A 13,019-nucleotide genomic window follows, 5' to 3' on the forward strand; every position below is an offset into this window, starting at 1 on the left:
GATGAGATAGAAACTTTCCCAATTTCGAATACAAATATTCTTGTGTGTATTCTTTAGTCACCTGGAAGCGACTCGGTAGATGTTTTATACCTCCCAGGCTTTCAGGTAAGTCTGGAGGAATGAGACTCCAGACCTGCATCTTCTCTTGTACCGACTAAAGTGAACTGATTGTCATATGTGATGCACAGCAGCACAGCACACGGTGCACACAGTGAAATTTGTCCTCTCCATTTAACCCATCACCCTGAGTAAGCGGTGGGCAGCCATGACAGGCGCCCGGGGAGCAGTGTGTGGGGACGGTGCTTTGCTCGGTGGCACCTCAGTGGCACCTTGGCGGATCGTGATTCGAACCAGCAACCTTCTGATTACGGGGCCGCTTCCTTAACCACTAGGCCACCACTGGCCCTCCCCACTACTTCTGCACCCTATGACCCATACTCGACCAGATTCGTTGGGCGAGACTGAGAGCGACAGGTAAGACGAGGTTTGCCGCTCCTTGGCTTTATGGTTTTGTTACCTGGGGAAAGTCAATCAGTAGGGGACAGTGGTGGCCTAGCGGGTAAAGAAGTGGATCCCGCCAAGGTGCCACTGAGGTGCCACTGAGCCAGGCACCATCCTCACACGCTGCTCCCCGGGTGCCTGTCATGGCCACCCACTGCTCACCAAGGGTGATGGTACAAAGCAGAGGACACATTTCGTTGTGTCACCGTGTGCTGTCCTGCAATGTATCACAATGACAATCCCTTCACTTTCACTTCACTTTTTCATCAGCGAGGTGAGGAAGAACAACTCAGCTGGTCGGATGAGGACAAGGAAGAAGACCATGGCAGAGATTGGAGGAGGAGAATGATTCCAATGAAGATGACTAGTGGGATCAGGTTGTGGAAGGGTCTATGTCACCAGCTCCCGCATTATGGCGTCCTCATTCACACCCCCCTAGACCATGCTTGCCCATTTGGAGCATCCACAGTGGCGTTTGGCGTTACACATTCTTCCTGAGTTGGTTTACCGCTCAATGATCATTTCCATGATTCTTCTTATGTCTTATACTGACCTCGTACAGTCTTGGCATCTGTTGATTAAATACTGATCTATAACTTATCAATAAAAAAACAACTCAAACTCAGCGCATTGTGTCCAAAACATGAGGCAAGGCAGAAAATCATGGCGACATTATATATTTATTCTAAAAACAAATGTGAATGCACAGCACAGTGATTCAACCATAAACTTAATAAAAGTGCAGCAAACCTGACAGGAGTTCAGCATTTACAGACAACTGAAGAGGACCACAAGGAACTAAACAACAACAACAACACATATTTCTTCTGTAGCCCATAATCACATACAATATGTCTCAATGGGCTTAAATATGTCTCAATGGGCTCATTCCAAAAACCTGGCCTGGAGTAAAGGATGGAGGTCGGACAGGACAGTGGAGTCTGTGACGCAATGAAGGGCTCTAAAAAGGTTTGTGGTGGTTGCCTCTACCTATACTGATAGACACAGTGAGAAGACATTTATGACATCACTTAGTTAATTATGCCTCAGTTATGAAGCCAAACCAGAATAGACAACACCAGTTTCTTCCCTTCTCCTAATCTTGTGTTTCGTTCTTGATGAAAAGTTCAGAGCAGCATAATTTAATGAGTCGTCATGCTGCAAGAGACAAGTGTTGAAGATGTTAATCGGAAAATCCTCAGTTAACTCTGTTTCAAAGAAATGGTCCACAGATCTGAAATTGCATAGAGAACATGAAACATACGTTTGAATGTGGCTCAGTGGAATCACGTGTCTTTGCGTTGTCAGGCCCTTCACAATGATAAAAAAAAATCTATTAAAAAAACTATAAAACCAACAAAAAACAACAAAGCATTTAACACATTCTGAAAGAAAATCTGCTTCAAATTTAGTCCATGTGTCTGAGTGAAAGACAATTTAAGGATTTTACCTGCTCGATGTGCTCTATTCAACAGAAGCAGAAGAACCGCATTTGCGGTTACAGAGATGATGACAGTAACGGTCAGGGCAGCGACTGTGTATCCCATCACGCAGGGAGGGTTGGTACCTACAAAAATACATGTAAAAAATAAAAAAAAATTAAATAAACAGGACTGTAACTAATAAGTTAAGAATACGGTGGTTATCAGGTCCGACGACGGTATAATTTTTTTTTTGCTTTTATAAAAGTCTTATATAGTGCTAATGCTGCATTTGAAGTCTCTTTCTGAAATTCAGCCTTGGTGCAGAATTACAGCCACTTTAATCCAGTCCCACATTGAGATTTTCGCAGGACGCGCCGTTTCACTGTCTGTAGCTTTAAATGCTAATGAGGAGGAGAGAGGCGGGACGAGGAGGCACAGACCACAATGCTTGGCACAGACAGGAAGTCTCGTGTGATGGAACTAAAAATACATTTGCGCTCCTGTATTATATTGTCCAACTCAAACATTACAAATAAAAAGAGAAAATAAAGCAAAAATCAGAAAAGTATCCAAACAATTGGTGCAAAATTCCTGCATTTTCTTCATTTTATAGCAAGCATAAATCATATAATTTGTCTTAACTCACAAATGAGCACAGTGGCTGCTGATATAGGAAATTAAACCATGTGCCCTGCCCCACAGAATTTTGTGTGAAAGCGCAGTAATGAACTCTTTTTTTTTATTACCAAGGACGGCGTAAAAATTCAGTTTTCTTGTACTCTAATGATCTCAGCCCCGTGCGCTTCACAACTGTCAGTAACGCAGAAAGTCAGCCACTCCCGGCCTTTACATTGTCAATTTCAATCTGTAATATTTTCTGTCCTTCATGGAAAACTATTTTTAAAATTATCCTAAACTTTTGAATACTAGCTTAAATACTGCTGCGACATTTGTTACACATTTAATATGACACCATCAGCTAATCAAGATGAAAAGAAGTGACTGAACAAGCTACACAAAAAAATCTGGGTTGCATTAGCCGTACTGTAATGTTTTTCTGAACGTACTTTTCACTTGTTAAATAAAAAATGTTAAATGTCTCACCAACAACGTCCAGTTTATTTCCATTCCCGAAAACTATCTGTCCACATGCCGCCACGGCACAGTAGTAGGTTCCAGCGTCGGTGGTGCTGAGGTTCCTCTTGGGGAGATGGTGGACGCAGCTCTGGGTAGAAGAACCAGCCTCAGGGTCCTTCTCACACCCAGCACTCCTGTCTCCATGGGTGTAGATGATTCCAGGATGGGATCCTGGTGTTCCGTGTCTGAACCAGTACACACTGTGTTCTCCTGCACAGCCTCCAGAGACGACTGTGCAGTTTAGAGTCACGTCGTCTCCTTCAGACGCTGGATCTAGTAGATAATGCTGCTTAACTTGAACCGTAGGAGCATCTGAAACGAGAAGAAACAGGTCTTCATTAACATTTTTTTGAAAAAATCTGATATCTAAAATTGTCTTTAACTCACCATTAATGTAGAGAAAGACACCGTCTCCAAAATAGAACTGACGGTACCAGAAAATACCACAGTGATATAATCCTTCATCAGAAGCTTCAACATTGTTTATGGTCAGATTAATGCTTCTGTCAGTTTGATTGACCTTGAATTGGGTTTTTCTTCTTTCTTCGATTCCTTCTCCGTATTTAACATCAGCGGCGAATGATGATACCACAGGTTGCAGCTGCTGCCCTGGGACCTGCTTGTACCAAACCCAGATCACCACCCCACTCTCAGCGGAGAGACACGGCAGAGTAACAGAACCTCCCAGACGAGAAGAAACAGAACCCTGACCCTGGTAAACCCGGCTGCCAGAGCTAAAACCTGCAAAATTACGAGTCCAAATTAAACTTTCGCAAATTTCAGTCCTGTAAATTTTTTTATTCTGGTTGTTTTCACTTACATGAAAAATGGCAAATTAAAATTAATTGAAAGGAGAAGATCATTCTTGCAGGTCCTCGTGAAACATCTGACAGTAGAAGCATGAAGGTTGAACTGTCAGCTGTTCACTGTCAGCTCTTTCCACTTCCTCTTTATGAGACTTCAGATCCAGACGAGGTTTTCTAAACCATAAGACATAAACGGCCATCACAATTTCTGTGAAGTTATGGTGCAAAATGGTCTTAGTTGTAAATAGCATTCTAACCTTTTCTTTTTCCATTAAATTATTAAGTGTTTATGTTAATAAAATGTTAGAGTAAAAAAGCTTCTCCCTCATAGTTGCATATGTGACAGTTTACAGTTTTATTTAAGATAATTTAAGCAATTTTAACCATGATTTACATTTAGAGAGAGAAGTTAGGTGAAGCACAGGCACTCGACATGTTGTGAAAGTTTTAATAACCAAAATGGGTCAGAAACAAAAAGTGAAAGTGACGCGATTGTCATTGTGAGACACTACAGCACAGCACCGGTGAAACGTGCCCTCTGTATTTAACCATCACCCTTGGTGAGCAGTGGGCAACCATGACAGGCGCCCGGGGAGCAGTGTGTGGGGACGGTGCTTTGCTCAGTGGCACCTTGGCGGATTCGGATTCGAATTTGGACCCAGCACACATGTTGGCCCTTGTCCTTTCTGGCAGACTGGGGAACTCGCAGACCCTGTCCCTGCTTGTCACATCCTAGTGCCATGTCATCCCCTAAGTGACACACATTTACGCAGCCATTCACGTAATCTAAAGAAAGAAAAGATTCATCAGACCAGGACACTTTCTTCCATTCTTCCTGACGTGAGGGTTAGCTGCTCAGTGGTCATTTTCATGATTTTTATCATGTCTTATACTGACCTAGTATAGTGTTGGTATCTAATTGATAAATTGTGATCTGTACATTTTCCAGGATGTATTTGTATGATTTTAACTGCAGTTGTACTGGAGAAATTTTGAGAATTTGGAGAAAAAAAACTCAAACTCAGAATTCATTGTGTCAAAAAATGAAGCAACATTATATACAGTTTTTTATTCTAAAAACAAAACTGAATACTGAATTTAAATAAATGAAGGACAACTTTGAAGGAAAAAGGAGAACAAAAAGGAAGCTTAAACACAACAAAACACAAATTAACACAGTTTGAAGGACATGAGGAAAACATCTGGGGTATGAGATGGCGGTCAGGCAGGAGAGCAGAGGCTAGACCCGTAGACCTTGACCTGAACCCAGATTTCTGTCAATGTAGTCGGGCCCGGGTCGAGTCGCAGTAAATACGCGGTCAGCAGACACCAACTTCCGGTCTAAAGTACCTATCTCGTAAAATTGTCCGCTGCTCGTAAAATTGTCTCGGTTATTGGTAAAAGTCTTTTCTATATTTTTACATTTGTAAAAATGTACTATTAACATGTCACAATTAAATTACAATTTTGCAATTGTAAGATGGGGCGTCGCAGGACCATGCTTTTGTTGTTGCATAGCGGCCGTCTGTAAGAAGAAATGTGACATTCCTGTGCCTTTGTTGTGCATGAAGATTCAACACCTCGGTTTTACATGTCTTTTGTGGGACGGCAGTGCAACATTTGCCTCCCCCGAGCCAAACGTGTGAGCTGCCGGCCGTCGGGACCGCCTACCCTCTTTGTCTTGCCCAGACGGGAGGCTCCCGAGCCAAACGTGTGAGGTGTCGGCCGTTGGGACCACCCATTCTCTTTGTCTTCCCCAGATGGGAGGCACCGGGGGCGTGACGTCAGAAACAACAGGTTCTGATTGGTCTGTGACAACTTCCTGTCGGCCAGGGGTTTAAAAGATCTCTTCACATGTGGAAAAGGGACTGGGCTTCCTTGCTAAGGGGTTTTCCATCGGAAACCTTCTGGCTTCCGAGTCTCTTTCTCTTCTCTCTCTCTCTCTCTCTCTCTCTCTCTCTTTACTCTTTCTTCTCCATTTTGTTTTCTCTGTAACATTGGTACCTTTTTACAATATTCACATGTAACTGCAATAATTAATTACCGGTGTTAATAAATTAGAAACTGTTCAACTGTTAACCTCTATTGTGCCATGCCTCCTTCTGCCAGGTAACAACAAGTTGGAGTGGTTTGAATGCAGTGCTTTTGTGTGGAGGGAGAAGGAGTTGTTTTACACTCTTTTTTACACCCACCACGCTTTTTACACAATTCTCGGCCATAGTCATCAGTTGATCAGGCGTTTTAATTATCGCAAGAGAGATGTAAAAAAAATGGCCGCTGAGGAGGTGAAATGGATGTTGTCCTCTGCGATTGCGTGGAGACATTTATCGGCTAGTTAATTATGCCTCGGTTATGAAACGAGACCAGAGTAGACAACACTGGTTTCTTCCCTTTTCTTCATCTTGCGCCTCTTGTTCGATGAAAAGCTCAGAGCGGCGTAGTTTAATGCATCGTCATGCTGCAAGAGACAAGTGTTGGAGATGTTAATCGGCAAATCTTCAATTTAATAAGCTTCGTAAAAAAACGGTCCACGGATTTAAAACTGTAAAACATACGTTTGAATGCGTCTCAGTGGAATCACGTGTCCTTGCGTTGTCGGGCGCTTAACAATAAAAAAATGTAATCAGCATACAAACAGCTAAAAGCTATAAAACCTACAAGATCCCACCGACCGTAATAACAAATCATTTTACACATTCTGAAAAACAAATTCAGATTCTGTTCATGCCATGTGCACGAGTTAAAAACAATTAAAGGATGTCATTCTGTTTTATTATCACTAGTTTTTGCACATTTTTTTTACCTGCTCGATGTGTTCTGTTCAACAGAAGCAGAAGAACCGCATTTGCGGTGACAGAGAGGATAACAGCAACAGTCAGGGCAGCGACTGTGTATCCCATCATGCAGGGAGGGTCGGAACCTACAAAAATACATGTTAGATTCTTTAATTATTTATTTATTTTTGGACAGGATTTAGAGAGTTAAATTTCATACCAACGACATCCAGTTTAGTTCCAATGCCGATCATTATTTGTCCGCATGCTGCAACGGCACAGTAGTAGGTTCCAGCGTCGGTGGTGCTGAGGTTCCTCTTGGGGAGATGGTAGACGCAGCTCTGGGTAGAAGAACCAGCCTCAGGGTTCTTCTCACACCCAGCACTCCTGTCTCCATGGGTGTAGATGATTCCAGGATGGGATCCTGGTGTTCCGTGTCTGAACCAGTACACACTGTGTTCTCCTGCACAGCCTCCAGAGATGACTGTACAGTTTAGAGTCACGTCGTCTCCTTCAGATGCTGGATCTAGAAGATAATGCTGCTTAACTTGAACCGTGGGAGAGTCTGAAAGGAAATTTGATTTATAATAACAAAAGCAATATTAAATATTAAACTTAAGTATTATGGGTCGGTTAACTTACCAATAATAAAGAGAAAGACTCCATCTCCATATGAAATACGAGTCAGTGAGGACATTCCACAGTAATACAATCCTTCATCAGCAGCTACAATGTCCTTTATGGTCAAATTAAAACTCTTTTTACTTGATTCAACCTCATAATGATCTTTGTCTACCCCGTCTTCAAATGTGGCACGATTAGAGAACGCTGAAACAACAGGTTTCATCGGCTGTCCAGGCGTCTGCTTGTGCCAAATCCAGAGAGCCAGTGAATCTTCATTCGAGAAGCATGTTAGAGTAACAGAGCCACCCAGACGAGAGGAGACCGACCGCTGCCCCTGGTAAACCCTCCTGCTGGACATTACACCTGAAACGCACCATAACGCTGTATGAACTGCTGGTAGAACAACTGCATCGAAGACAAGATCCCGGTAAACCGCCCTTACATGATAAGTGTCCAGTCAGAATTATTCGGAAAAGGGACATCATCTTCATCCCCTCTGACAATCTAGTGCAGAAGAACAATATAAGTAATATACTTTTTACAATTTACGGATTGGAACAGGAGTACGTTTCTTACCGAAGACTCTGGCATCTGAGAGAAGAACTTCTAAAATTACTGAAATGCAAAATTTTATTCAAATAAAAGGGTGAAATTAAACAGGAGGGAGTCAAAAAGGGAAAAAAAAGCAGCGAGAAACAGAAAACCAGAAAAAAGCTGAACTTTTATAAGGAGGGGACAAAAATGCTTTATATATAAGAGAAGAAACGGGGCAGGCGACGACAAGCGAGGGGCGGCAAAAATGGCCACATATGAACCAACTGAAAACAGGAAATAAAAAAAATTAACCATGGAGTGGAAAACCCACACGAACAAAAGAGTACTGCCACAGATACGCCACAGAGGCCATCTACCCAGCTTCCTCTGGCCAGCAGAGGACTCCGCTTCAACTGTGTCCACAGATTAATGGGGAGGACAACTGCATTTCTACTTTAACAAGAGAAAAAACAGCATAAAGAGGAGAAGTGATGGTTATTATCTAACGCTGTCATGATCCGGTCCGGCAGGGGTTACTCCAGGTCCGGAGTTTCATTTTGGTCCTGTGTAATATTTCCTGATCGTGTTCACCTGTTGTATAATTATTTGAGTGTATAAAGCTGCCCTGTTTGTGTCTGTTCGCTGTTGGGTCGTTGTCTGGTGATGTCTCCCCTGTCCTGTCTACTATGTCTTAAACCCCTGTCTTGTGACGTCATGCGTATGCGTCCTCCTTCCTCCTTCCAGCCATCGTGACAAACGGGAATCCATTGGTCCCTGATACTCTCCTCGTACCTGAACATAGTTAGCATGCTAACCAGCTAGCAGTGACCAGTCCTGTCTCGTAATACCTCTTTCAGGTGCATGTTTTCTGCAGACGTGTCAAGTCTATCAAGTTGAAAGAAATGCATATTTTTATTATTCTATGTTAATTTGCAGAAGCATGACTTTTTTTGGTTAGTCATTTGCTAATTGGCTAGCAAACTAGTAGCTGCAAGTGAAATGAAACACTGCAGCACAGCACACATTTACAGGGACAGTCCCCCCCTGGACACACTCAGGGTAAAGTGTCTTGCTCAGGGACACAATGGTAGTAAGTGGGATTTGAACCTGGCTCTTCTGGTTCACAGGCGAGTGTGTTACCCACTAGGCTACTACCCCCCTTGTGTCACATGGTGACACAATGAAACGTGTCCTCTGTATTTACCCATCACCCTTGGTGAGCAGTGGGCACCATGACAGGCACCCGAGGAGCAGTGTGTGGGGACGGTGCTTTGCTCAGAGGCACCTCGGCGGATCAGGATTCAAACCGGCAACCATCTGATTATGGGGCCGCTTCCTTAACCGTCAGGCCAGAAGGTTTTCTGGGATGTAAATGATCAGGGATTCATCTGCTTCTCCATTCTCACGGCAGCCTTAAATGTATTCACTTTGACTTTTTATGTTAGTAATTTGCTCTACGCTGTGCATGTTGGGAGAAGGATCCTAAGGATGGAGATTCCAATCAAAAAGAAAAGGGATGGAGACAGTAGATCCTCTGCGGAGCACCACGTCAGGTTTGAACAATGAACAATTAGGAATATTCAAGTAATTCAAAGGATGACTCAACACAGGGTGGACGCTTCAAAATTTTAATAGGAGACATTTTGCCCAAATTATAGTATCTGAGATACTGCAAAAAATGTTGAAGAAGTGTTTGAGGAACACATCGACGAGTTTGAAGTGTTGACTTGCCGTCCATAACTTGGTGACCATCATATGTGGGATGTTCTGGTAACATGGTAAGAACTGTTTTCTGGTAAGAACTGTTTTCATCTTCTCAGTGTTAGGCTGTCATAGTGACATGGTTTTCTGATGCTCTAAACCAACAGTTATCTGATCATCTGAGGCCTGTGGGTCACTCATCACACAGCCGCTATCTTCTGTCAGTCACTCCACAGGAAGTGGAGCGGCTCCTCCTACACCAGAACTACCTTGTAGTTACCACAGCATGGGTGGCATTACAGTACAAGTGTGATGTTTTCACACGTCCAACAAAACCAGTAAAGTAGCAGGAAAACTCACCAGTTCATGTCATTTGGTTTACAACAGAGTAGACAAAATTCTGAAATAATTACAATTGCATGATTTTGGATCAACAAATATTGTTTATTTTCTTCCTCAATTTCATATTTCTACACCAATCTTCGGAAATTCGTAAAACAAACTCCCGGATAACCAACATGGCAGCAACCAGAATGTTAAAATGTAAGCAGGAGACATGATGCCAGTAAACTCTGACATCAGGGCATGTGAGACCATATCTGGCTGTAAACACCTGAGAAGCATCTGCAATGCCGGACGAATGAACTCCATGCCGCCGGCACCGAGTTCCTGGTCACGTTCGCTGAGACTGAGCAACAGTTGTGTAGAGGACATGGTGCTCGTCTCTCCTTCTTCTCTTTCGCTTCTGCTTCTGATGGGACGTGAAGCCCAGAGCAGCGTAATTTAATGAGTCGTCAGGCTAGAACCAAGAAGAAAAAATGGAGATGTGAAAAAGAACCGTAATCTTTTCTAATGTAACTAGCAAAAATGTACATGTGTATTTTATACAGATTTTATGTAAGTTTATATTTATTTCTAAAAAAAAAATAATAAAATAATGGCACAACAATCATTCGTATGGTGATAAATGGTAAAACATGCAATGCGTACTTGCTCAGTGGGTGTGTTTGTCTTGTTTTTGTTACGATCTGAAAGATGGAGTCATGATTTAAAGACAGTTTCTAGCATCTTTACAGTCGAACATTTAATTAAAAAAAATTTAAATAAATAAATACCTGTATAAAGCCTTTTTTTCCACAGAATCACAAAGACCACATTTATTGTTAGAGACATGATTAAAACAGGAGACGTGGCAGCAGCATAAACTCTCAGTATGAAAGAGTTATGTCCTTAAAAAAATCATATAAAGACATTCTTTATTACATTTTTTATTTTTAATTGATATATAGGATTTAAAAGAAATATATCAAACACAAAATGACTTTTATAGACTCAGTTTCACATTCATGCATTGATCTAAATTAAAAGAAAAATTCACAGAAGATGAACATTTAAATATATTTTTAGTCTAGAACTTGCCTAATGCAGGAAACTTACACTCTGAAATTTTATTAATAAAACTTACTAGAAATTTCCAGTTTAGTTCCATTGCCAAACACGATCCGTCCACATGCCGCCACGGCACAGTAGTAGGTTCCAGCTTCAGTGGTGCTGAGGTTCCTCTTGGGGAGATGGTAGACGCAGCTCTGGGTGGAAGAACCAGCCTCAGGGTTCTTCTCACACCCAGCACTCCTGTCTCCATGGGTGTAGATGATTCCAGGATGGGATCCTGGTGCTCCGTGTCTGAACCAGTACACACTGTGTTCTCCTGCACAGCCTCCAGAGATGACTGTACAGTTTAGAGTCACGTTGTGTCCTTCAGACGCTGGATCTAGAAGATAATGCTGCTGAACCTGAATTGTGGGAGAGTCTGAAAGGAGAGAAATTAGATTTTGTGTGATGTTAAATTAGTGAAAGTAAATGCCGTAATTTTCTTACCATTGACATAAAGAAAGACTCCGTCTCCAAAAGTCAATGTGCAGATTAAAAGTGGTTTCAGTTTTTTGGTAACTAAAGCGGCTTTTGTCGGTGCCTTTTCTGTGTTCTACATCTTGGTAGTATGATGACATGATTGGCTGGAGTCCTTGTCCAGGGGCGTATTTGAGCCAAACCCAGCTCTCCACTGAAGTTAAGGAATAACTGCATGGCAGAGTAACAGAACCATGCAGATGAGAAGAAACAAATCTCTCTCCTTGGTCCACTGTGAAGTCGGCTGTAACATCTGAAATACATGAAGACACTTGTGTTTGGATGTTTCTTTGCTAAAATGTCAATTATTTCATATTGTTGCTGCTGGATTTACTGGAAAGATCACACAGAAGGACACTTACATGATATTCGGCAGGTCATAATCAGCCCGAGCAGAGTAAACATCTTCATAGCTCCACTTCAACCTCTGACCGTGAAGCAGAAAGGTTCTTTCCAAGAAGCAGCAAGCAGGAAAAGCGTAACATTCTCTCTGATTGGCTGCTCTTTGGTGGACAAGAGTCAACTCCCTTAGATAGAAGCAGGCGGCGTCTGTACCCAGAAATCAACCAATCAGCCATGACACTAAACCCAGAGACAAAGACCTGGACTACAACTGACTAACTGTATCGCAGTGACTGTTGTTGCTGTGTTGGACTTGTTGGTATTCGCGTTGACTTTTTTTCCGCCCGCCTAGAATGGGCGTCGTACCAAATCACACATCTGCCAACACGTGTGTCCATGTTCTTTTAAACAACGTTTAAGTCTTCATGGCTGTACTTTAAAAGACATGTTTGATTGTACAGTTAAATTTTTTTTTTTCAGGTTGATAAAATTTCCTGTGACAGTGAACCTACTTTGGCGTTTCATAAAGTCACTATTTTTTGGTAAAAGCACCAAAGTTTTCATTGGCACAGCATCGCATTTTGTCAAATGGGTGATGCCATTGATAAGTCGTAAGTTCTCATCCATGCTCTGATGTAGCTAATACAGGATGGTTTATTTAGCCTCTAAATAGGACTGATATTCCGCTCCCCACCAGCAAGAGGCAGTGTGTGGTTAAGTGTGGTGTAAGCGTGGATTAGTGACCTTCTTTAAAATGTTGGTCTTTTATTCTGTTTGTAGATCCTGTCTGACTTGACTGTAAATCACATATGATATTTTGAAAAATAGAGTTGTCATAAAATACTCAACTCCTGAAATTTATTCCACTATGGAGTTTATTTGCTAGCTCATAGGTTATATTTCTCAAGAAATATAGAATTTTTTTAATTTCTCTGTGTTGTTGATGCTTACAAGTTTGAAGTTTACCAAAATATGCATGAAAGTGGATTGCAATAACCAAATGCATATATTTATGTGGCGGACTGTTGTTGAGGCAGTGGTGGCCTAGTGGGTAAGAAAACAGTCCTGTAATCAGAAGGTTGCAGGTTTGAGTTAGGAGTTTAGTTAGATGCAGAAACCACATTTCACTGTGTGCACTGAGTGCTGTTCTATTCTGTGGCACTTGTGACAACTAATCAGTTAAATTTTTTTGTCATAAGAAAGTCACTGGTTTTCCTGTCATTTTTGAATTCAGTAATTTTTTCCAATACTGTACAGTTCATACTCAT

The 13,019-nt window shown here is 41.9% G+C and overlaps 2 protein-coding genes across 2 annotated transcripts; both read right to left on the reverse strand.

Annotated features, from left to right (window-relative positions):
- Positions 1 to 1,386: 1,386 nt before the first annotated feature.
- LOC114786538 (uncharacterized) lies at positions 1,387 to 3,542 on the reverse strand. The gene is made up of 5 exons (XM_028973767.1): positions 3,497 to 3,542; positions 3,030 to 3,374; positions 1,952 to 2,068; positions 1,766 to 1,812; positions 1,387 to 1,659 (listed from the first exon to the last, which is right to left on the reverse strand). Exons 1-5 carry the CDS (start codon positions 3,540 to 3,542, stop codon positions 1,552 to 1,554), a joined length of 663 nt encoding a protein of 220 aa, XP_028829600.1. The 3' UTR covers positions 1,387 to 1,551.
- Positions 3,543 to 6,218: 2,676 nt separating this feature from the next.
- LOC114786613 (uncharacterized) lies at positions 6,219 to 7,918 on the reverse strand. Its single transcript, XM_028973890.1, has 7 exons — positions 7,843 to 7,918; positions 7,709 to 7,770; positions 7,285 to 7,629; positions 6,863 to 7,207; positions 6,672 to 6,788; positions 6,424 to 6,470; positions 6,219 to 6,326 (listed from the first exon to the last, which is right to left on the reverse strand). The coding sequence occupies exons 2-7, from the start codon at positions 7,755 to 7,757 to the stop codon at positions 6,219 to 6,221; spliced, it is 1,011 nt and encodes a 336-aa protein (XP_028829723.1). The 5' UTR covers positions 7,758 to 7,770; positions 7,843 to 7,918.
- Between the last annotated feature and the right edge of the window lie 5,101 nt (positions 7,919 to 13,019).

Source organism: Denticeps clupeoides, chromosome 1 (genome assembly GCF_900700375.1).
Source record: "Denticeps clupeoides chromosome 1, fDenClu1.1, whole genome shotgun sequence".
NCBI lineage: Eukaryota > Metazoa > Chordata > Actinopteri > Clupeiformes > Denticipitidae > Denticeps > Denticeps clupeoides.

Coding starts and splice junctions, on each gene's coding strand:
- LOC114786538 (XM_028973767.1), bottom strand. CDS start 3,542: ATGTTGAAGCTTCTGATGAAGGATTATATCACTGTGGTATTTTCTG. Junction 3,375..3,496: donor TATCACTGTGGTATTTTCTG/GTACCGTCAGTT, acceptor TTCTCGTTTCAG/ATGCTCCTACGGTTCAAGTT. Junction 2,069..3,029: donor AAATAAACTGGACGTTGTTG/GTGAGACATTTA, acceptor GTATTTTTGTAG/GTACCAACCCTCCCTGCGTG.
- LOC114786613 (XM_028973890.1), bottom strand. CDS start 7,757: ATGAAGATGATGTCCCTTTTCCGAATAATTCTGACTGGACACTTATCA. Junction 7,208..7,284: donor AGTCTTTCTCTTTATTATTG/GTAAGTTAACCG, acceptor ATTTCCTTTCAG/ACTCTCCCACGGTTCAAGTT. Junction 6,327..6,423: donor CCACTGAGACGCATTCAAAC/GTATGTTTTACA, acceptor TGTCTCTTGCAG/CATGACGATGCATTAAACTA.